This window comes from Bombus bifarius, unplaced genomic scaffold, assembly GCF_011952205.1.
Source record: "Bombus bifarius isolate JDL3187 unplaced genomic scaffold, Bbif_JDL3187 scf7180000009125, whole genome shotgun sequence".
Classification (NCBI taxonomy): Eukaryota; Metazoa; Arthropoda; class Insecta; order Hymenoptera; family Apidae; genus Bombus; species Bombus bifarius.
Genome location: NW_022884914.1, coordinates 6437125 through 6460852, shown reverse-complemented (window position 1 = coordinate 6460852; position 23728 = coordinate 6437125). Strand labels below are relative to the sequence as shown.

The 23728-nt window shown below is 39.7% G+C and overlaps 1 protein-coding gene across 4 annotated transcripts in view; it reads left to right on the top strand.

The window, feature by feature from the left end:
• Nucleotides 1-23728, top strand: part of LOC117213563 (transcription factor SOX-6) — a 324095-nt gene that overhangs the window by 259927 nt on the left and 40440 nt on the right. For all 4 annotated transcript variants that reach the window (XM_033459009.1, XM_033459006.1, XM_033459008.1 and 1 more), the window contains 2 exons: nt 13432-14157; nt 21650-21860. In XM_033459009.1, coding sequence (XP_033314900.1) covers nt 13432-14157; nt 21650-21860 — 937 coding nt within the window. The remainder of the gene's footprint in view (nt 1-13431; nt 14158-21649; nt 21861-23728) is intronic.

Below are 23728 nucleotides of genomic sequence, written 5' to 3'. Positions count from 1 at the left end.
ACCGCCGAGATAAGGCCGTACGCATTCGTATGTGCATGCGTTGCAACGCGCGTCGTAAAAATGATTTTTACGTAATATCAGCCGCACATGCCAAACCGAGACGCCTGCGTTCTTTCTTCTGTTTCCACCTTTCTCCGTACATTTAATTGACAGATCTTTTGGTCACGCGTTTACCTTCGTATTATTCTTCGCGTTTTCTCGACCAAATGAGGGAACGAATACGTTGCTGGTGCTCCAATTGTTCGAGAAATAATTTCTATCGTTTGAAAAGGAGGCGTCGATTTTACTTGTTGCGTTTTCTTCGATTTAGGTTCGGTTTTCTACGGATTCCGTAAATTGTAACTCTTTCTTAGTCTCGTTTGCTTGACGATAATATTTTGTTATAATTGTATTCGTGTGGTAATTTCGTGTATTAAGACGAGGCAAGGTTAGCCAAAACTTATTAAGAGCTGCAAAAATCGAATCTTTTCTTGTAAATAAAGAGATAAAAATTAGTAGTAGAAATATTAAGAAATATACATACATCAATCTTTGCTTATCGCTTGGAATAAAATTTACAGATGCGATTATTTAAATGAAAGTATTCTTCTAGTATTGGTTTCTTATAAAACTAATCATAATTCTACTGACATTAATCTATGTAAAGAAAGTTCGTCGTAAACGTAACTTCCTCAGTCGGATTGGCCATTCTTGAGCAACGTGATATATTCTCCTCTTGGCAGAGAGTATTTGTTTTTTCAGTAAGCCTGATCCCGTGCTAGATTTCGGATTTTCGGCAAAATGTAGGAATCAGGTAAAAGCAATATATCATGTAGACGTTTATATAGAACATTCATGCGATCCAGACGTAAAGATATAGGCATGTACGTGTGATTTAGCGTGTAAACATATAAATTCGTGATTGATCGACGTATTTGAGGATCTGCATCGAGTTCACGGAAGTTGAAGTGTATCGTGAATAAATAAGAAAAGATCTTTTTTTATTGGAATTAATCAACCAGTCACATAGTCGATTACAATTTTTGATTATAATTTCAAATGGCAATTTGGTTAATTTTTAATTGTAATCCTAAAACAATTGCCTCACATCCTTATTGACCTTATTTTTCTCAATTCTCATTTTATCCGTTTAGTATTGCATTATTGTATTGTGTCATTATTTTAACAATTATTTTAACTATATTACCGACGAACCAAACCTCATTTCGCATATTCCGTACACACATCGTAACACAATGCACGCTTCTAAGCACCCAATTGCCTATTACAATGACAAAAGTTTCGCTCGCTGATCAGCGTAACGAGGCAGGCAAACCGGCTGGCCGCGAATATCGAGAGGCAGCGGCACAAAAGGCGCGGCATGCGTCCAAAGAACCACGACAATAATAGTTGCCGTCCGAAACGTCCAAAGGAATACATCAACTGTCTCACAGATCAACTAAACAAAGAACCCGTCTAATCTATCTAAACGTCTCCTCCAAAACCTGACAATTTTTCAAAATCAACCAACCTACGCATTCTTCTTTCTTCTTCCTTTCGATTATACCATCTGTGTGTTACAAAAAATACAAATAAAGGAAACTGAAGAATGGGAAAGGGTTCGTGCGACGATTCACGGAATTTTTACGAAAAAGCCGATCTACATGACGAAACAGGAAAGAATGACGAAAGATATAAATAAGAAATTTCAGAAGTTAACCAAAGGATCCGGATGGAGACAAAGTTAGTGGAAAATTGGATAGCAAGGGATGACACAAATAAGCGACTTTACAAGTTAAGAACGGTTCGTGGGAAGCTTCGTGGAATTTACATATCTGAAATTTTCCCAGAGAAAATCGTGTCAGATGCTGGAATGAAGTGGAAAGTGAGAAGAGTAGACAAATAGGAAACGAATAAGCGGAAATTAGGTAGGAATTACGTAAAGATTCGTTCGCTCGAAGGGTGGCTCAAAAAGCAACGTGAAAGATATAAAAGACTAGCAAAACATATAAATAAGAAATTTCCAAACCTAGAAAAGCATCACGCATTAATTCGTAGAACTTTTGCGAAGGAGTCGCGGCAGATAACTGCTCGAAGAGTGGAAAACCGTGTGGAAAGGGCTGACGGAGCTCCGCTGATAACGTATTCTCGGTACAGAGAGAAAGACTGACGGAAGATTGCTTTTACAGTGGCCGACAGCAGGCGTGTTGTCGGTTCTCGTGAATGTGGCTGCTCTCGTCGCTTCTGCATTTCTCCGTCGTCGAGTCGTGTCGTCGTGAAAACCGACGAGGATTCGGGCTCGGGCTCGGGACAGCTTCCCGAGGTTGCCTGGCTTGGCTAGCCTCTCTCTGACGATGATAGCGTCGCGACGCGACGACGTGCCTGACGACGCTGTTCACGACGTCCGTATTTGTGTGCGTAGTTCGTGGTTCGGTGTGCGCGGGTGTGGTCCGCGCCCGCTCATACATAAACAAGAGATCGGCCGACGCGGCTTCAAAAGAAGAGACGTTAGCTGGGACTCCATTATGTAGAGCATATCCCACGGCGGTCCTATAAAGAATACTAACGATATGGCTTTCTCTCCTTGCCAAGGTTTCCCCGCTCCTTCGACTTCGGAGAGCGAGCTTGAGAACCCCTGACTTCTGTTCGAAAACACTACCCTTCCGTTAGGAAACATGCTTGTTTTTCTATTCCTTCTTTACGCGGGTCTTTGTGGTTGATTTTCCTTTAGTTGAGTTTTATTTAAGGGGTGTTTCGCCTTGTTCCTTGCGTAGTCGTGACGTATAATGTCGCGTATTAAATACATATCGAACAGTTTAAGATGGGTAAAACGATTGGGAATGGTGATCGAGGGGAGAATCAATCGACTCTCGAGGATCGGGAATGGTCACACGTATCAGACAAACCGAGACATTTCTGATATTTTGGTAGTTTCTTCGTAGAGTTCGTAGATTTATTATTTTATTTGCTAATCTCCTTTATTGAATTTGATGCATTTATCCAGAGTTCTAATCATTCGCAATATTAAAAATTTCCGAACACTCGATCATTGTATCGTATTTCACAAACAGCTTTTCATCGCTCACTCACACGATCTTCTTTACAAGCCAAAGATAAGGCGACAAAATCCGAAAGTGAGAAAAATGAAACTTGTAGTAGCTACCGATACAAGGCTGTCTCAACTTTTCCGCAATTCCCCCAATGAATAATAACTTTTCTCACGACGGAAGATTTCTCCATCGCCTGATCATTCATCATTCTTTCAACGAAGCACGTGTAAACGTTAATTCACGTCGTGTTCGTCCGTATTATTTCTCCACCGCTTCTTTTGCTGCCTTTCCCGCGAATCATCGTGGAAGCAAAAGAAGTAATTGAGATAACGAGAACAGAGAATACGAGAAATACGAGAAAGTAAATTAATGATCTCTTATCGGTATTGTACGCGCGCCTCGAAGGCCCTTGGACTCCGACACCGCGAAATTAGTCAATAGCGCATACCTTCGTTCCTCGTATATCGCGTAATCAGTGCTTGCTTGACTTAATTATAAAGCACTCGGGGTACCAGAGCCGCTCCCATCGGTCCCCGGAATATAATGAATTTAAAATTTAAACCGCGATCGCGCACCTCCGCTTTCATTCTGGAAATTAGTTTGGCGTGTCGAACAATCGCGCATTTATATATTCTTTGTTACATTCTATTGTGTACAGGGTCCGTTCCCTTTTTCTTTACTAATTCGCTAGCAACATCATTTCATGATCGCTAATTTTCTATAGCAAAATTCGCAATACGATTTAGTATAATGAATGAATCATCAAACCGTCACACTTTTGTTCTGCTTTCTTCAGAGTTCACGGTAATTAACAATGTTCATTGAACGCTTCATTCTGCAAGATTTGACTTTTTAATTAACATTTAAATTACCTATAGGCGATAGCAATTGGTGTCTTGTCTGAAGTAATCACATTACACGTTGTTTTCTGAAATATAAAGACAACTAGTGATTCCGTATAATCTGTTGATCATGTGTATATCCATGCACATCGTAAATCACACGTAAAGTATCGATTTCATTTCGTACGATCCCTTAATTTTTTCCCGTGTCGCTCAATTTTCTCTGAAGCAGCTTGGGAACTTCCGTTCCCCGAAGGTCCACTTTTCAAGAAAACGTCAGTGACCGCGCCCCTTATTAGACGTCCGTGTCCCCGAGGACGTCTCGTGTGCATCGCAAGAACAGTGACGGAAGTCGACTCGAGTCACGCAGCCACGCTCGAACCTTTCTTCTCACTGCCCCCTCTGCACCAACTGGAATACACCATCACCACCCCTGCGCTGCTACTTGAGCCCGAACAGATGCTGCATCCCCAAAAAACCACACTTCCATTGTGCCACTAATAGAAAGTCAAGCGTCGGCTTACGGCTCTGGCTGGCGGTACGCGCGTTCGAAAAATTTCACTGCCGGTTATGCAGGCCCTTTAATTGGTCTCGACACGACCGAGGGGATCGAGAATCACCGATCGTGTAACGCGATTTTCGCGTCGATTGTTCCCGATTCGTTTTTGTCATCGAAAGAACGGCGCGTCCTTGTGGAAAATTTAGTGAATCGTTTTGTTTTATAATAATCGGTTCTTCGAAGAAACTCTTACACGGTGAATTTCGATTGGTATTCGATAGTGAAGTTTGTGAAGTGTCATCGAAGTTGAGATCGTTGAATGAACAAAGTATTTCATGTTGTATGTGAATATTAATCTTTCCATAACAGAAACGCGTTTTTATGGCCTATGACGATGAGAACACACGACTTCTGATAGGTGTGGCCGCAAAGTAATTTAATAAATTCAGAGGTGAATTTTAAATTTCTGAATTGGCATTTCATTCGCGGTAGTCACGAGTTTGTGACAAATGTCGTTGGGATCGAGGCTGTCGAGTAGTAATCGAGGTATTAGTTAGTTTGTAAATGTTTGATTGAATCGTAAATACGTGCGTACGAAGTGGTTTTCTTAGGCTGAAATGAGTTTGACTTATCGATGAAACAACTTTATTAATTACAGTCTTCGCTGTTCGGAGTAAGACACTTCAGCAGAGTTTACGAGGCTTTGAGTTTCGCTTGTACAGATGTCTAGCGACTTGGAAAGCTTTTGATCGTAGAAAGTAGTCTTTCGGAAAATCGTTGAAACGGCGGAAACTCGGATGGTCGATACATTAACGAATCGATGACTTTATTCTCCTTTTACATAAAATCGAACTCTTAATTGCACTTCTTAAAATTCTATTTCAATTTTTATTTTAACGATTCGTTTGTAATTAATTTCTTCACTATGGCGACTCAATTTTTTTCAACTACGCTTCAAATACTAGACAAAGCAGAGTAATTCTGTTTTTTTTTCGTACAATATTAAACCGCAAAATTCAAAATTAGAATCTAATCTCAACCGTGCTTCCATTATGGAAATAACTAAAATAATTCATCAAATCGTTAATTTTTACTTTTTTTATTTCCATCCCTGCTTTATTCCATCCAACTACGTCGACCGTTAAATTGCGATTAAACAACATCGTCTCGAAATATAATATTCCAAGTATCCGCGATTCGAGAATAACTTTGCAACTTCCATCTCTGGAAAAAAACATATTTTCCCACTCTTCTTCTCGTTTCATCATCGATCTTTGAATACATAGAAACTACAATGCAGGGATCACGAGGGAGGCGATAACAATCACGTGTCGTCGCACTCGGAGTGGAAATAGTTAAAGACAGAAACCAAGCTCTCTCTCTCTCTCTCTCTCTCTCTCCTCTCTCTCCTTCCTTTTTTCTCTCTCTCCCTTTCCCTCTCCCTCTCTGGTGTTTTTCATCTCGAAAAACGTTAGCACAATATCAGAGTAACACTCTGATCGAATCGTACCATTTCCTCGTTCCATTTCGACCAATACAGGAAGCAATGTTCGATCCAGAGCGAACGATAATGAGGCATTACGGTCGCATCTGCCGATGATATGCAAGCACAATTTTAAATGCAGCCATAACATTGGTTCCGATGATAATTTATCTATGTAATAAATGTAACTGGGATGTTCGACCTTTCCTGATAAGTCGAGGAGCATTGTATTCGCTCGTACGTCGAGAACGTAAGATAATTGCGTCTCGATTCTCGATTTACTATACGATCTAGAACCGAGAGCAATTTCATAATGACTCGCCACGATAGTCGTAATAACGCGATTAAACCATAACGCGATCAGTCTCATTTCCAACTGTATCTTCGTCTCGTTCCTTCTTCTCCCTGTTATTTCTCCGACACAACGCGCGTGCAACCGATTCTTTCCTATTAATTACTTCACTTCCCTCCGCTATCTTTTTTTACTTTTTTTATACTCGACTATTGAGAAACTGGGCTCGTTGTTCCGTCGATTACATAGATAACCGCTGAGCTTCCAAGAATTTTATATATTGCGGTGTTCGAAAAAGGGAACGACAAAAAAGGAAGAAATAACTCGAGGGAGTAGAATCGTTCTAAGAAACCGATTTCGAGAAAGAAAAAAGAGACGAAAAAGAAGAGGGAAAGGAGAGAAGAAGAAGGTTTATTATCAGCTTTTGTGCAAGTTTCTCTTTCATTGGAACGACTGGAACGAAATAGAACGCTACTGACATTTCCATCGGTGGAATATCGCGAATCGAGAGATAGCTGTTTGACAGGGAAAAAATTACAGAGAGACACGCTGGAAGGGAGAAGCGACCTCCACGCGTGGAAGAAGGAGCAGAAAAAAAATTACTTGTGTAATTGCTCATTTCAGCAAGTTAATGAATCGGTATCTGAATGAATGAAGATTGCATGGCGGCTAGCAAAAGAGAGAGAGAGAGAGAGAGAGGAGAGGGCACTTGTCGAACAGAAAAGGGGAGATCCGCTGATTTATCTCGCGTTCGCAACAGATGAGTCCACGGTTTATCGATGTCGGCCCACTATCAAACTCTTTGCTCTATGGAAGAGCTATGCACGTTCGAACGCCCGAACTCTGATCTTCAAATTGTGCTTCACTAATTTCTTCGTGCCGATCGAACGAACAAGCAGTGAAGTTTATTCGCCTTCGTAACGCAAAGAACACGCGCAGTTTTGTCCATTCGATAATCAAATGATATGTTACGATTATTCTTGCAGATTGCGATTGTTTAGTCGTTCCCATAAAATATTTTCCATTTCCTTGCTCCTCGAATTTCACTAGAAAAACTCTTTGCGTGTACCATTTGCGAAAATACAAACGTACACAATGGGATTCTTCGAGAAGAAGAAATTTGTATGTATTATACATTGGCGACGGGACGCCCTCCTCTTTTTCGCGATTTTCTCGCACGATTTTGGTCCTTGACAGCATCTGGCGGTTAAAAATATTTTTTCCTCGTGTTTTCGTTCCGCCTCCTAGACGGCCTAGGCTTAGATCTGCGTTTCGCGGAGTAATTACGCGGCGCGCGAGACCTCTTCCTCCTCTCGCTCTGTCCGTCCCCCGCGACAGAAATACACTTCTCTTCTATAAGGACGCTAGGCGGGCGTGCGAGCGAACAAGCGAACGAGCAAGAGCGCGTAATACGACGAAAACGTGCCGCGAGAAATCTAGAACGCGCCCTCCGTCACGTTTAGACAATGGAAATGCAGAAACGAGCCGCGGCAACGTGACAATGATAGAAGCACGGTCTCCGCGTGAAATTTATCTCGCGATTTCACGCGGTCTGCACGAGCGCGCACCACCGAGCCGGTTTCCTGCCGCGTCGACTCGCGACAGACGCTGATATTTCGTACGACGAAATTTTTATTACAAAGAACTACATACGTTGTATATTTTAGTGTTATAATAGAAAAATTTGAAGATGTTTTGATTTTATAGAATTATTAGACTTTAGGGAACGATGTTGAATTAGACGAATTTTTGGTTTGAAATGCTATCGTTGTTAATTAGTATGTCGTGTCTAGTATCTTTTTATTCTCTAAGGTATGTTAAAATATTAAAAATCTTCTTTGTTTTTTGCCGTTTGAGTAATATTACAAAAATTGTTATGAAATAATGATCAAATAGCTTAAATTGAATGTGAAGAAACAAAGACTGGAGGAAAAGATAATAACGACGAAACAACGTTTCGAAATTTTAGATAGGACGTTTGAAGCAAGGACCACTATTGAACATTTATGACGAAAAATATTTGTCTGAAAGAATCTCTTTACCGAAATTTAAAATTCGATAAAAAGCTGAATAGAAAAATTGTTTCGAATTAAAAATGCTTTGAAGTCCGCAAATTCTTAATTATGTTATTTTTTCTAAAAATATAATGAACGTCAGAAATATTCCCCTTATCCAAACAGTCACATCTGTTGGTTGGAATAATAGAAATTCTATCATGTGGATGATGAAATTGCGTTGTAACATGTAAAGTATCTATTTTCCTTCTTTCAAAACGTCCGAAATAAAAGCATTTCCTGTTCTTAACGAGATAACCTACGCGATTAGAGTATTTGCCGTTGAATCGAAGCATTCTTACTAACGAGTTCATACGCCTTGACTTCTATAAATTTGTAATAGACATTTTCTGTGTATCTTGTTTTATAAAATTGTTTAGATAGTTAATGAAAGTGATAATTTATTGACGATAAGATCCTCTTCCGGCTGAAAGAGTTTTGGTGCAGGCAAAGACCGACTCGATATAAATAGAAGCATTGATTTTGCTACGCTTTCTATCTTACGTTGCATCCAATTTAAAACATTGAACAGCCTACTCGCACTTTTTAGTGCAATGAAATTTTTTTCTTTTTTCAAAGCGTCGTTGCTGGACTTTGAGCTGTTCCGCGGGTTAAAGAGTTTAGCTTTACACAAGCCTGTTCAAATTACTCGGTTTCTCCTTTTAATTAACCGACTAAAACTTGGTTGCCTCTTTTAACCAAAAGACGCAAAGTTTCTGTGTCAAAACTCTGTGCCTTTTTTCTTTTTCCATTTTATTCTTCTTCAAAGATACGGATCCTATTCTCTAGAAATTTTAGTTTCAAGAGAACAAAATTTGCACGTAAACTGTTAAGGATAAGTAATTACTCGACTCGATAAAGTAATTTCCTACTCGATGATTAATAACTTTTCGTTCGTCATCAAATAAAATTGTTAGATTTTTTTATTCAGTTATATTTTACGATTACGATCGATTAAATTGAACTCTAACACTTACCCATGAATGAACTTTTGCTAATTGACGAAGCTTTTCCCACGAATAGATGACGTCGATGAACCATTCCTTCCGTAAAAGTTGAAAGTCCCGGACGTAATAACGCGTCTTTAAATTTCGGCCAATGTCTCTGACGTAGTACTACGTCTTTTGCTACGTATCTTATCTGAAGAGGCAAAGGCTAAGACGAAGGACACTCGAGCTACGAATATGGTTGCTTACGGCTTACGCAATCGATTCTTCACTTTAAAAAGTCTGGCTCTCGACAGTACACGCTGACGAATAAGAATGGCTGTTCGGTTCGTACCGAGAATATTTAGATGTTAAACACTAAAAACGTATAATCTGCGTGAAAATAGCTCCTCTCTTATGTCAAACGCCATAAAAGTATACGAATACAAACGGAGAAGAAATTCGGCATCTGTACCGCGATTATCTCGAGTCCGGGATCAACGAGGACACCCTATGGACTTTTGACCATAGTCTGCTCATCCTAAATTCATCACGCAAGACTATTGACTTTTGGATCAAGCAATTGAAGTGAAAATTCAGAGCATAAATAATTATCCCTATTTTATACGTTTATATTATCCTACTGTGGGTATTGTCAATATTTATTGATGATTTATATGAAAGATACTTTTCCGTAAAATTCCTCTATTTTAACAACATGCTACTCCAGCCACAATTCTTTCACGCGTGGTCGATTCATCGGTGAAGAACTATACTGCTTTATTGAAATCCAGATTTTTCGGGCGAGCTACGAGCGTACCACATGCTGCTTCTCGCGAAGAAGCACGTGTTCACCGCACCCAATCATCGAAGAGACGCGCGCGTGCATTCGTGCACGTGTAGCTTACGCGTTTCTCGCGACCAGCAACGAAAAAACTAGTCTCTTACTCACATATGACGAGGAAGAAAGTTATGTGAAATTCATCGACGCGTCCAGATGTCGATGGATAGAACGTTATCGTCGTGTTGAAGAAATTGGAGAACGCTAGAGAAATAGAATCGTACAGGGGTTGTCCGAAATTGGAGAAATAAGATTTCTTTTACAAACATCGTTCTGTCGGTAATTATCGACTTGAGGATTTATCAATAATTGACAAAACTTGACAATTTGATGATTTTTACTTGGAAGATCGGTCTAATATGAGATACCCACAACGTTCAATTAATAAACGTTTACGCTTTGTTCGTCTGCACGAGGTGGGTACATATTTCTGTTTGTAAAACAGGAAAACTACTTTGTTTCCTCGTAAAAAACAATGATGGAGCACAATTAATTGTATAATTATCTAATTTGTAGTTTTTTTTTAGCTTAAGAAACTGATCCAATCTGAAGTATCATCCCATTTCCGGATTGAACAAGCTCGTAACATTTAAACCGTGACTGCTTCTCAGAATCAGATAATTGTATATTATTTCCCTGGACGAAAGATGGAAACAGCGATGTGATTCATAAGTCGATAGATATCGGTTTGTCTATTTCATAAGTGAAATTAATTCTGCTCTCAGAAACTATTCTACCTGTTAATTACCCTAGAACTAAAGTGTAATATTTTCCTTCTAAGAAGAGAATAAATATACGTTACGTATATTACCTCACGATCATTGTATTTCGATGGAATCTGATTTCAATTCGATTCATCTTTAGATTAAAGTAATACGCACTAAAAATTCTGACGTTTACAGAAATAGTTCTACGAAATATTCCTTCTGGAACTAACGTATATAATGTACGTTATTCCTTCATATTATGAAACACAAACATTCTAGTTTACCAGGAATAATAACCAGGAAAACAATGGGAATCGAAAAAATCTCTTTCTGGTGATTACCGTGAATGATTCAATTCCTCCTCTGATTTAATTGTTCACGGTATTTATTGAATATCGTTTCTTCTACTACAAGAAAAAAGAAAGATTCCGAAAGAAATTAAATCTAATAGAATCTAATAGAACAATTTTCCTATTTCTAATTAAGTATAAGAGTGAGGAGAACTAATTTTACTGTCAAATGAGGCCTGATTCGAAGATAAAAAGAACAATTTTCTAATTATGGAAAAAATAAAAGTTGTTATCCTTAGACTAAAGATTAATTGGCGTAAAACCTGAACTTTATACTAATGACTCATTTTTCTAAGGAAACAGATAGTTTTGTCAAGAAAAAAACGCGATTCGGTCAAATATAAACATCAAGGGTGACAGTAAGAATAATCGACGGCAAATATTAAAAATATTTATCGTGTTCTGAAATCAAAATCAAGCAACAGTCGATCCGATCAAATTTCTCGAAAAGAATGATCGATTTCAATAGAAGAACACGATTTCGGAATATCGGTTCGTCGGATGATTTTGGAGCTGAAAGAAGTACCGGATCGTTGAGTTGACCTCGCAACCTTCGCTCGTCTTCACCAGAAGCCGAAGATAATCTGCCGACCATTTCCCCCGCCCGCAGGCGCGCCGATTGATGGATAGACCGTGTTACAACACGCGTACACAACAATAATCCATGCTTAATAATCACGCTCGATTATTGCGCCTTATGTTCGATTATGTAATTCTCTACGGAGCATCACGAACTCTCAGCCGGGTCCGATCGATCGCGAGATTTAGATTTAGATTTGGTAATTTGGAGACGGAAATTGGTGGACTAGTCTGGACTAGAGTCCGTTGCTAAATTAGTGACAGATAGAGTTTAGACGATGTATTCGGTGAATAGGTGTAAGGAGGCGATCTCGAGATTTCTACTGCTTGCCTGAAGTTGGTGTATATCTGTCTGTCCTTGAATTGAGTTCAGAGGATGGGTTAGAAGGATGGATTGGTAATAGGGTGCGAGATGTTGGTATAATTGTTTTTGGAACGATGATATATATTTCTTGGTTTATTCGTTAATATTTTACTATTATTTATTATTTATTCATTAATACACGAAAGGATTATTGATCCTAAAATTGTGGTTGAGACTGAGAAACGAAAGTTTGCAATGATGGATGAGAATTTGAGATTCTGTAAAATTATTTTTAAAATGATATCTTGTGTCTTCCGTTCATGGAATTAATTGTACATTTTTTGACTAATCTTTTTATACGAAAAATAAATATTGTAACCACGTATCTTTAAATTAGGTTTGAGAAATGACAGAGGAAGATGCATAGATAATTGGAGATGGAACGTTAGGGAGGTTTAAGTTAATATTCCTTAAATGACTTACGACGATCAAAGTTTCTTATTAATATTTAGAAAGAAGAGAAAGAATTTTGAGTAAAACCTCTTATGCCGCGTAATATTCTGATGACTATGAAAATTACTTGTTGACAGTCTTGCTAGCTATTTTAAGGGATATGAAACAGTGACTGGTAATGTGAAAGACGTCAGAGTAATTTTTTTGTTACTAGTTTCAACATTGTTGCTATAAGCGTGAAGACAAAGATCAATTGATTTGCAATTTAGTCGCAAAGGCAGTGTTCTTCTCCTCTCCTATTGAATCACCAATGAAGAATAGGCTCGCGATCGTCTATCGACGGCATAGTAGCATTAACCGTGACACGTGTCAACGCGTTACATTATGAATTATAATTAGATTCATGAGTACTCATTTAACGCCGACGGAGATAATTCCGATCATTGCGCGACACACTTGCTACTTTGTAGACGTTATGCAACATCATATGTGACACGAGGAAACAAAGTACTAATCGTGCCACGTGATAGAAGAAGAGACAAAAAATGAAGTGTCGATATCGTTCATACCTTTCCGTATATATAACACGTGGCAATTATGCGACACAGAAGCATCTCGAATAATGAGCAAGAAATATACAATTCCTCGTCATCGGATTAGGTTAAAAAATATATCACTTTTTTAATTATGATATTGGATTGTTCGAGTTATTGAATATCAATGTGTTATAATATATGTATATAGCAATTAACTTGTTATTATATCGTGTGACAGAGCTAAATCCGACACAGAATTCCTATCATCGGAGAACATCGCCGTACAAGCGCATTCATCACCTGACTGCGATAGAATTCCATTTATCTAAATTCATTAGAAGATAAACGATTTATACGTAACTGGAGTTTATATATAGCAGAAGTTCACTGATTCTTCTCGCTATGATTTTCCACACAGCAGGAGTTTACATTCAGATAATTAGATTCGATCGTTTCTTCGGGGGGCTTCTTTACAAAATTACATCGATGCGAAGGATCAAAGAGCTAACCATTTGTGTTTTCGTTTTTCGTTGCAGACTGAGGATGTCCTCAAAGAGGAAGTCACCACCAACGAAGCTATCGGAGGGCGGGGGCGGTACGGGTACAGTGGCAGGCGCCAACGAGGAGGAAGAGGATACGACCTCGTCGGTGACCGGTGGTCCCGGTGGCGAGGTAGCCGTCGGTGAAGAAGGTCCTACCACCCCCGTCGATATCGAGGAGTGTTACCCTCATCAGAGGGGAGGTGACTGCGAGTCGTCCGGCTGTTCGTCGCCGGCGACTACCAGCGAGCCGGATCTCCGAGATTCGCCCTCGCCGTCGTCGAATTCCCTGCAAAGCAAACGACAAAGGATCGTTTTATCCAGCCAGGAGACTCTAGCCTCCTACCATTATCCTCACCACCATCACCATCACCATCATCATCATCACCATCACCACACGAACACATCATCGTCGTCGGGTGGTGTCGTGGAACCGGCCAGCTCCTCGGAGTGTGGCTCGCCGCCAACCCCCTTAACCGTCGACCCCTATTACCCGAGCCATCCTCACCACAACAACAACAACAATACCGTCACGCAGAATAATAACAATAACAACGGCGGTAACGCAACAACTGTTACGAGTAAGAGATCCATGGACGACGTTCTCAAGAGGTTAACCTGTAAAATGAACAGCGAGTCGCTGTCGTTGCAGGACGATACCAGTAATAACAGGCGGAACAGTCCGCCACCCTCCTCTACGCCGACCGGACACAACGCGCACTGGTTAGTGTTTTGTTCATGTTCTATTATGAACGAGTTCTTGGGGATTTCAGGGGGATGAATCGGGGTGTGTGTGAGATATTTGGAAATGAAATGGTACGAACTTTGTGAATATGAAAGAATCGCTCTTGTTTTATAATATTTTTAACGTGTTTATGAAAGAAATAGCTATGGTAGAATATAATAATTACCGATATAAATAATAATTAATATGGAAAATAATAATTACCATTCGTAACATAAATTTGTGAACATCTCATACAAAGAACATTTAATTTTTCTTACTTGCTTCTAATTTCTTATCAAAGAAATTTCTTTCCATCAGATATAATATCGTAAACTTTCTTACGCGATCTAAAGGAATCTATATAAATAGGATTTAAAGTTAGCGACAATAATCGAAATTGTCGAGGAAACAAACTTCGATAAAAATTTAAGCGAAAAATTATATTTTTCTTTACGCTCTCTCGATCTAAAAACTAAATGACAGCGAACAATTTTCGTTAAAATGTATCTGTTATCGCGCAGCTACTTTTTGTAATCATTCGGCATTTCAGATATAAAACCTGAAATAACTCTTCTTTGACTATCTTCATTATTCGCGATAACCGCACAATATTTCTCAAATCTCCGAAGAGAGAATTTTCCTTGATATCCCCTCGTGAATTATCTTCCGAAAAAAGAAAACATCATTTAAAGTTCACCATTTTGTAATATAGAATCCAAGGTATCTCGAGTAACTTTACAAACATCGGAGTGTCCATCGTTAGAAAATGGAGTAGCTCCAGCTGTCGCGTATCGGCTATTTACAGTTTTCCTTTCTGTGTTTCTACCACGATAGTGGACGACATTAATTAAACGGCGCCAGGAAGTGGCCAGTCAGCCGGGGGAAATGAGGCCGACTCCATTGGCGAGCGTTCCTTCCTGTTTCCCAGATTCACCGCGCGAGTTCTGACGAGATCCGCCACGGTTTCATGTACGTTGTCGTCCATATTACGCAATCTGTATCTCCTTTTAATTAGCAGATATTGTTTCTGTTCTAACTGCCGCTCGTGGCTGGTGGATTCGTCACGATGTTGCAATCGTCACGCTTTTAATCTGCTGTTGTCTTCCGACCAGCTATCTGCCACTTTTATACACTTTACATAATCCATAAATACAGCGGTTATAAGAAGTATATTTGCACATATAGCACAACTTCGTTTATTTGAATGGAAAAAATTAATGTAGCTTATATAGGAACGATTAAACGAACTCCAATTATACAAGCTACTCTTTTCCCGACAAGTTCGTCCTTCAAATTATACAACATTAAGGCAGAATTTTTAAAAGAAAATCGTCGTGGAACAAATTATTTTTTACATCCATAGTGATGGTAGAATTTCAAACGTTCAAACATTATTTTTCGAATAGATCGTCCAATGTACAAATATTTCAAGTATTTTTTTAGCTGTTTTTTTCAAACACGACCCTTCGAATAGATCGTCCAATATATAAACTTTCCGTTTTGTAACGACGAGCATAGAACTATCGCTGTTCAAATATAAAAACTGTCATTGGAAACGTTCATCATTGATTTTTACTTTTCAAGCCTGCATACTACGCTAGATCTCTATACAGCTTGAAACTTCATTTCAAGAAGTTGAATAAGGGTAATTTTAAAAAATCTGAACGCGTACTTCAATTTTCTAGGTTCTATATTAACCACACAATCTTAAAATCGATCTGAATCTCAAGTTATAACTTTCTCGCCAGAATATTTAACGCTAACAGAAATATCCTTGCGAATGTTTGTTCGATGTGAATTAGAATATTTCTCGAGTCGTAATTCGCGTTCTTCTCGAGACTCTCTTTCGAGATTCAACGTACGCGAGAAAAACCCTAACATCTCCGATAGCAACGTCAAGAGTTACAGCAGAAGTATCGAGCTTCTATTCTGTCCTCTCCTCTGTATCGGCCGCGGAGAATAACAACGCGAACTGCTTAAATTTGGCCCCGCAAGTGGCCCACAAAAGCGTCCATTGTTCGAAGAACGACAAGATCCACAGATTCCAGTCGTAAACTGACTCTTCGTTACCGAACGGAGATCCATCCGTGAAATACAAAGAGGAGCGAGCGTAAAGGAAGTCGTCGAAAGACGGGAGCGAGGGCCGAGGGCAAAAAAACAAAGGGTCCACAGAGAGAGAGCCTGAAAATATCCAACTTCTCGGCTCAGGGACAAAGAAACGCGTCCGAGGAGAGGACGATAAGAAATCGGACGAGTCGACATTTTATCCTGGACTATGCCTTCCTTCGTTTCCATTTCACGCGAACGTTAAAAACGTACAGGAAGATCCGCGAAGTGTTAGGTACTCGTGGATTTTGATGAAACTCCATGAATGGGCTGAAAGTTGGAAAGTGATTATGCTATTATCAATGTAGGCATTCATACTAATTACTTGGAAAATGATTAGAATATACTTATAGGCAATATTGTGTTTCGAGATTGTTAATGTATTTACATTCTTAATTCTAATTTTATGGCACTGGTTAATTTACATTAGCTTACAGTAAACATGGTTTCACAACAGAAACTAGTAACATATTGCAATATTCTAGATAAAAAGTAATATTTTTTTTATGTGCATTTAGATATGACTTTTATAATGTTGATTCGATCGAAGTTTTATTAAAAAGTAAAGGTAACACCAATCGTGATCTATTAAGATAAAAAGTATGCAATCGACGAGCATTAAAATTTGCAATTTCAAATTGAAAACGAGTTGCAGGATAAACTTGTAAAAAAAAAGTGGTTCTAGCAGTTATTCTCGTGTTAACAAGTTTCACTCGACATTGACACATGCCACTTTACAAATGTTGCAAATATTTCATCGAGTCCTGATTGATGTAGAATAAACTAAAGTCAGAGGTATGTTCAAAATCAAAATTTTCATTTTTAATATTATATTTCAGAAAGCACCGTGTTTATCTCGCGAACAGTAACGAATTCTATCTATCTATTAGCTTTCTCTTTCCGTAATCATGATAAAATCATAATAAATTCCGACAAACTCTCGTTAGTAACGAATTAAAAAAGTAACACACACGAAGAGAAATTTACCTTATTATAAAAAAGCCTAGTGTGGAAAGACGGAAAAAAAGTAAAACGAGCGGGATTTATCGTGGATACGATAGAGGCGCGTGTGTACGTTATCGCGAAATACGATTAGACTATATTCAAAGTCGATATCGCACGGTCACGTAATAATAATTGCTCCATGTAATCAGGCTCGTGAATGAATTGATTCTTTGTATCGGCGCGATGGGGACGCTTGGAAGTTTTTCCGTTCTCTCTGAACATCTCTCGCACAATGTACAACGTCGAGGATACAGAGTAAAGATTATCCGCACGTGGCTAATTATGGATCACCGTCTCGTTGCGAACTTCTTTTGTACAGGGTGATGAAAGAACTCGACTAATGTCCAGGAACCATACATACATTCACATGTGAAGATAATTTTCTTCTATATTTATTGGAGTATCTCGGTTTGGAACATGTTATTTTGGCTGTGTTGACAAACTACAATATGCCTTAATTTAGAACCATGTATATGTATATATATCTTTAGAAAACTGTGCATATTATTAGAAACACGAAGGTGGAATTAACCTTTGGTAGTAAAAATTGCCATTGAGTAATTTTATCGTCGTGTTATAGAATACTTTGCCTACAATTAGAATTTTAGCTGCGCCGTGCATCTCGAGCATTTTGCGATCCAATTGTCTCGTTATTTTGGTAAAGAAGTTACCTAATTCTGACGTAAGGAACACGAGAAACTTGTTATCACTGTCAGTATGGTAATCATAAAATTGTTGGAAAACAATTAAAACAAGGAGATTTCAAGTTTTATAATAAATTTAAAGAAAGTTTAAAGTTCAACGACGTTTCTAAATATTAAATAGAAAGAAAACGAAAAGCACAGAAATTGCTAAGAAAGTCATGAAAAAATTTCAACGGGATGTGCATGACCTTTCCAACCGAGAATCGGAATCATCTGCCAAATATGCCACAGTGATTCGTCCACGCGTATCTTTCGTTCTATAATTCCCTCGTTTTCCTTTCCGAATCATCGGCCACGAGAAATCTACCAAACATTCCTACCGATGATTGAAACAAAACTGTCGCGCGGAATCTTCTCTGACTGGTAACATCGAGCCTGTTCGAAAAGCAGACGGAACGTGGCAGAATGCAATCCCCGAGGCAGCGTGTAACCATTGAAAGCAAACCGGTGAACTTGGCAAGCACGAACGAGCAGACAGAATCGTGCCAGCCCGCTGCCCACACGCCGCGTGGGTATCGGGGCCAAAATTCTTCCAAAATTCAGCCAACTGTACGACAACTCGCACTTACGTGACGTTCACCCGCTTTTTGGATTACATTCAATTCTGGACCCGACCCCGCTCCGATAGAAATACTTGTTTTAACGACCGATCGCGAACTCGAGCAAATTGCGTTTACTTCTGATCGATCGACGTAGGCAGATTTTTACACACATATGTTACTAACGCCGGCAAATTGTTGATATTTTGATTTATTATTTGTTATCGTGGAGATTTTACAATTTCTAACTAGCGACGTAATTTGACAAATTTTGCGCATAGATTCGACTCAATTTCGAAAAATTTTCCATAGGAATTTTGGTAAATTTTATTCCGTGTGATCGAACACGTATGTCACTTATTTTCGCAGATGCCATAATTTATAATTTAGCAAGCTAGCCACTGTACACTTCGTTGTAAGAAATATATCACTAGCAATATTTATTAAAGTTCGGATGTTTAGATTTCAAGCTTGATAAAGTAGTTTTACTTCTCAAGCTGATTCAATAAAACCATCTTATTCGAAGCTCGATGACGCGGTTGAGCCAAAAACTTAATAAAATCAAAAAGATTTGTCAAGCAGTTTATATCGAAAAGTTGGTTTTTTTTCGATCAGGAAATTTTCGATCAATTAAATCGAAGGTTCAGAAAGAAAATCGTGGATCGTCAATGTTCGTTTGTTCTGCAACAAGAGCGTTGTTATTTTGTAATCATTCTCTGCTTAGATATTCCGCGATGGCTTTTCAAACTAAATCAAACAACACCAGCATTATTCGCTGCTCGAAGCAGATTGCAGCTGCTATACCGTGAATCATTAAACCGTGGAAAGAAGTGGATCGCCAATAGGCAATAAATTTGCCTTATTTCCTTTACAATTTAACTTCTCTTACGCTTGATATCAAAGTCAATGGTAGAAGAAAGACAGAAAGGAAAAGTATTACCATATACAAAGCTTCAATACATAGTCTTTAAAAACCATAAATCAAGAAGGGATTCTACGTTCAGTGGAGAACGACAGAGATTCAAATGGAATAAAACTTGTTAATCGAAAGTATATTAATCCGTATGTGATGTCTGTAAACGGAGACGCGCGTGGAATTAAAATGGGCGCGTCGCATTTAAAAATCCGTATATTATTATTACACGCTCCACTTTTGATACTAATATCTGCTTGCCAACTTCCACCATGCGTGTCACGCGTGTGCAAGCGTTTAATGATATAAACCGTCGAGTACACGCTGCAGATAAAAGTATCATCAATTTCATAATGAATGTAAGCTTCGACCAAAATTACGTTATAGCATGTCGTGCGATAAAACACATAACCAACAGAGGCGAAAAGTAAAAACAAGGGGAAAAGGAAAAGAGATAATCGAAAGCAGTCGTTATTTACGCGTAATCCAGTTTTATTTGCAAACTTATCGTACGATCGATACACAAACATTTGATGAAACGTTTGTGTCGCGAATCGTTTTATTGGATGTTCGATGATCGAAGATGGAGTACCCCATCGACGAAATTAAACTAGTGCGCTTCTTATCGTTCATTCAGCTCCGTAGGTGACCTTATTTTTAACCGCGTGACCGCCGAAAATAACGGTATGTCGCAAAATTGGCGTGACAAAAGAAGCAACACGCGTGACATGGCCTATTTTTGGTCAGCCGGAAAGGCTAAGTCCTACGAACGTACGGCGTCGCCAGCGGGGATGATAATAGCGACAGAATGAGCCTTTTGTTGCCTGATACTGAGGTCAACAGGCGCGAATAGAATCTTGTAGCCGCCCACCGAGCGTTATTATCTTTCGAAAGAAAGCCACGCACAGCAAGGGTCTTTCATCGGTCGCGCAAGGATAAAGGACGTATCTTTTTTCTCGATAGGTAACGGTTTTATGAGGCGCGATTTTTGTGCCGTTGATGAGTCGCGAGGAACGTGTACGATGTGTACTTTAGGGTCTAATTAAGCTTGCATAGCGTATAGAACTCATCCAACGACTTTCCCTTTCTTCTAAATATTTTTCTTTCTGCTATTTTTTGTAAGGATTATTACATTTGATACCTATAGCTTTCCATAAATAATCGATACCTTTTTAAGCTATAAATTCCTTAAAAAAGTTCAAAACTATCCCGAAGCTTCGAACAAACACCATGGATCTACCATTGCGACATCGTTCCGTCAAAGAATAGGAAAAACTATAGCCTTTTTCTTTTGTTGCAAAGTAGATTTCGTAACCATTCGCGCATCACGCGGTAAGAACGCACACCTGAATCATCCAGCGAGGGTCGGTCTTTAAAATTCCAGCGTCCCTTTAACCGTTGACCCCGTAAGAAACGCCATACAGTTCGGGGCGGAACAGTTCCGTATATGTATATTGCCCTAGATTCCAGAAGGCGCGGTTCTTTCAATCCTCGTCCTTATCCTCTGGTTCGACGATGTCCTTCACGATTTCGTATGCTCGCCTCTCGTTGCATAGCCCATCGCGCTGCCGCTGCTCCGGCACAATGCGTCCGTATCACTTATTCGTGGTCCATTTTCCTCGGTATAAAAGAGAGAGGAACGAGAGCTCCGGGCGTAGACCAGGAGGGCACTTTAGAAGGAAGAAACCGCGGTGAAACGAGGAGAAAGGTGCGCGAGAGCGAGCGAAACGACTACTAAAGGCAGAGGAAAGGAAAGAGAAGGAGAATAGGAGGGTGGGTTGGCAGAGAGGGATGGAAGGAAAGAGCGAGGAACACCCCATCACGGGGGCAAACACTCGGGCTACCGTGATTGCGCGGCCGCGACCCTATCTATTATTCACCTGGCTCCCGGCCCTATGTACGCCAACTACTATCCCATTCCAGAGACCGGCAGAGCCACTGGAAACTCTTGCTCGCACGCGAATAGCCTCGTACGTGGCTGATCTACGTACCAGGACTGCTTGTGCAGCTTCCTCTTCCCTCTTCCTCTGTTTCTGTGTCTGTTCATCGCCTTCCCTCTCGCTCTCTTACTTTTTGTCCTTTTTTTCCATGTTGGCTCTCTCGGTTTCTCTCGCCCGTTGTGCACCGTGCCGTGCAAACTACAGGGACGAGAAACGACCTCCCTACGCGTGTACACGTACGTAAAGCGTAATTGACCGTGGTTTGATGGTGTACGTTGCAGCGGAGGCGTCGCCAGCGTGGCGAACAGCGTGCCACCCTCACCCCCGGCCTCTGGCAGGATGCAGAACACGGAAAGTCAGGTCCAGCAGGATAGCGCGTCAGCGTTCCTCTTCACGGAAAGCTTCGCAGAGAAGGAGCGCAGGCTCTCCGAGATGATCCTACAGCTGCAGCTGCTCAGGGAACAATTGCTGCAACAGCAAGATCAGTCGAAGGTAGGAGGACTTGTTGATTTTATTTCAGGTTTGGTGGGGTTTCTACTGGTGAGGAAGAGAGAATTGCGGATTTTTAAGTGTAAACTAGGTTTTCTGGAAGCTCAGGTTAATTGGTTTTTTGTATAAACTTGTTTCTCTCTGTGAATTTTGGATTAGCTTTTTGACCAACGTCCTTGTGACCGAGATTTTAGAGACTTTCGCAAACAGTTACAATCTACTTTACTATTATTTAGTATAAACGAGTCTCATGACGCGCGATCGTCAATCAAATCGACAATGATATCGTCGATCTGTAACTTTATGCTACCGATCAACCTCAAAATCACGATATCAACGCTCGTTATTCTTAACACCCGCGTTTCGTGCTTCCAAAAAATATAGTTTATACCGAGAGTCATTGGACCACGTTAATCACAACACTTTCTATCATGGAATTTCATGGCTTTGTGGATAAGAAAATGGTCAAGTAGATCAATTATATTTGTTATCAATGGCAGGAAAGAAAGAATGTTAACAAGCGATACAAAGCACGATATACATGCGAAAGTAAATTAATCGCAAATATTTGCGGTTTTCTACTTTCGAATTTTCATAAAATCATCATTGATCGTATCATTAGATGAAGCATTAGGTACCGTATTATTAGGTATCGTCGGAACCTGTTTGAATGGATCGATTTTACGCGGGTTATAGATACCGGCTTAGCTGCTACGATCTAGCAGCGGAATTATTTTCGGCTAATCGAGGCCAGCAGAGAAATTGATTGTCTGAGACACCGTGGTTGGCAAGCTAATATCGCCGATACAAAATTCGAACGTACACGCGACGTGACGAGCTAACGATGCTCGCGTATGACTCGCGAGATTTATCGATCAACCGCAGAAGAGGGACGAGGTTCTAAATTTATATATTAGCGGGCACGAATTTACCGAGATCGGAAAGCGACTATCAATAGCCGATAATTTGTCTTGTACTATTAAGCCGTTTCGTGATCCAACTTGTCTGTGTTATACCGTGACATTTATCTCAGTCTCGCGGGATACGGTAATCCGCTGATCGATCTCGCTTCCAACTTATGTTTCACTTAGCGATTCGACGTATAACTATACCCTAACGGGGATTTAATTAACGCAACTCTGGAACACTGTTATCGACGAAAGTCGAAGATACGAGATTTGTTAGATTAGATCTGCAGCTCGAATAGAGGAAGAAATGTACATAATAAAGTAGGGTTATTTGAGTTATCTCGCTAGGTAAGTCAAATGTGTAGTTCATTTTCGGGCGTAGATGACTTAAAAATTGCTCGTAGCCGAATTTGACGAATTACAGGAAAGTTACTTGGCTTGAGTCAAATAATCATATTTTATTTCATCATTAAATCTCACGTATAATCGTAAGTGAAAACTTGTCAATTGTCCAATTCGTAGTTGCTATGAAACATTTGAATTTGAAGAAGACAATTTTTATGCAAGAAGATTATTGACGCGATGACGAAATAAACGAAAAAGTATTAAGGAGGATAATTGCACCTTGTCTAATTTAACTCGGTTCTGTATGAAAAAGTTACTGACTCGATATTAGCCAGCTGTGAGCTTAAACAAATATCGTTGCTTTACAACTGCTCCAATTAAATCTTGCAGCGATCGTATACACAATTAAATTTAATTATCCCCGCTTACTGTTTCGCTAAACGGGATCGTTAGTCTCGGGCGACGCGGAGGGGGTGATACGTTTCAGGGATCCGCTAACGAAAGAACAAACGATAAAGATCGGCCGTGGTGTCTTCAATGCTGTTTCGCGTGCAACAATCTAGACTAATCAGCAATTATGCAAACAGTTGCAAAACCGTGGGTGCAAATTTAAACCGC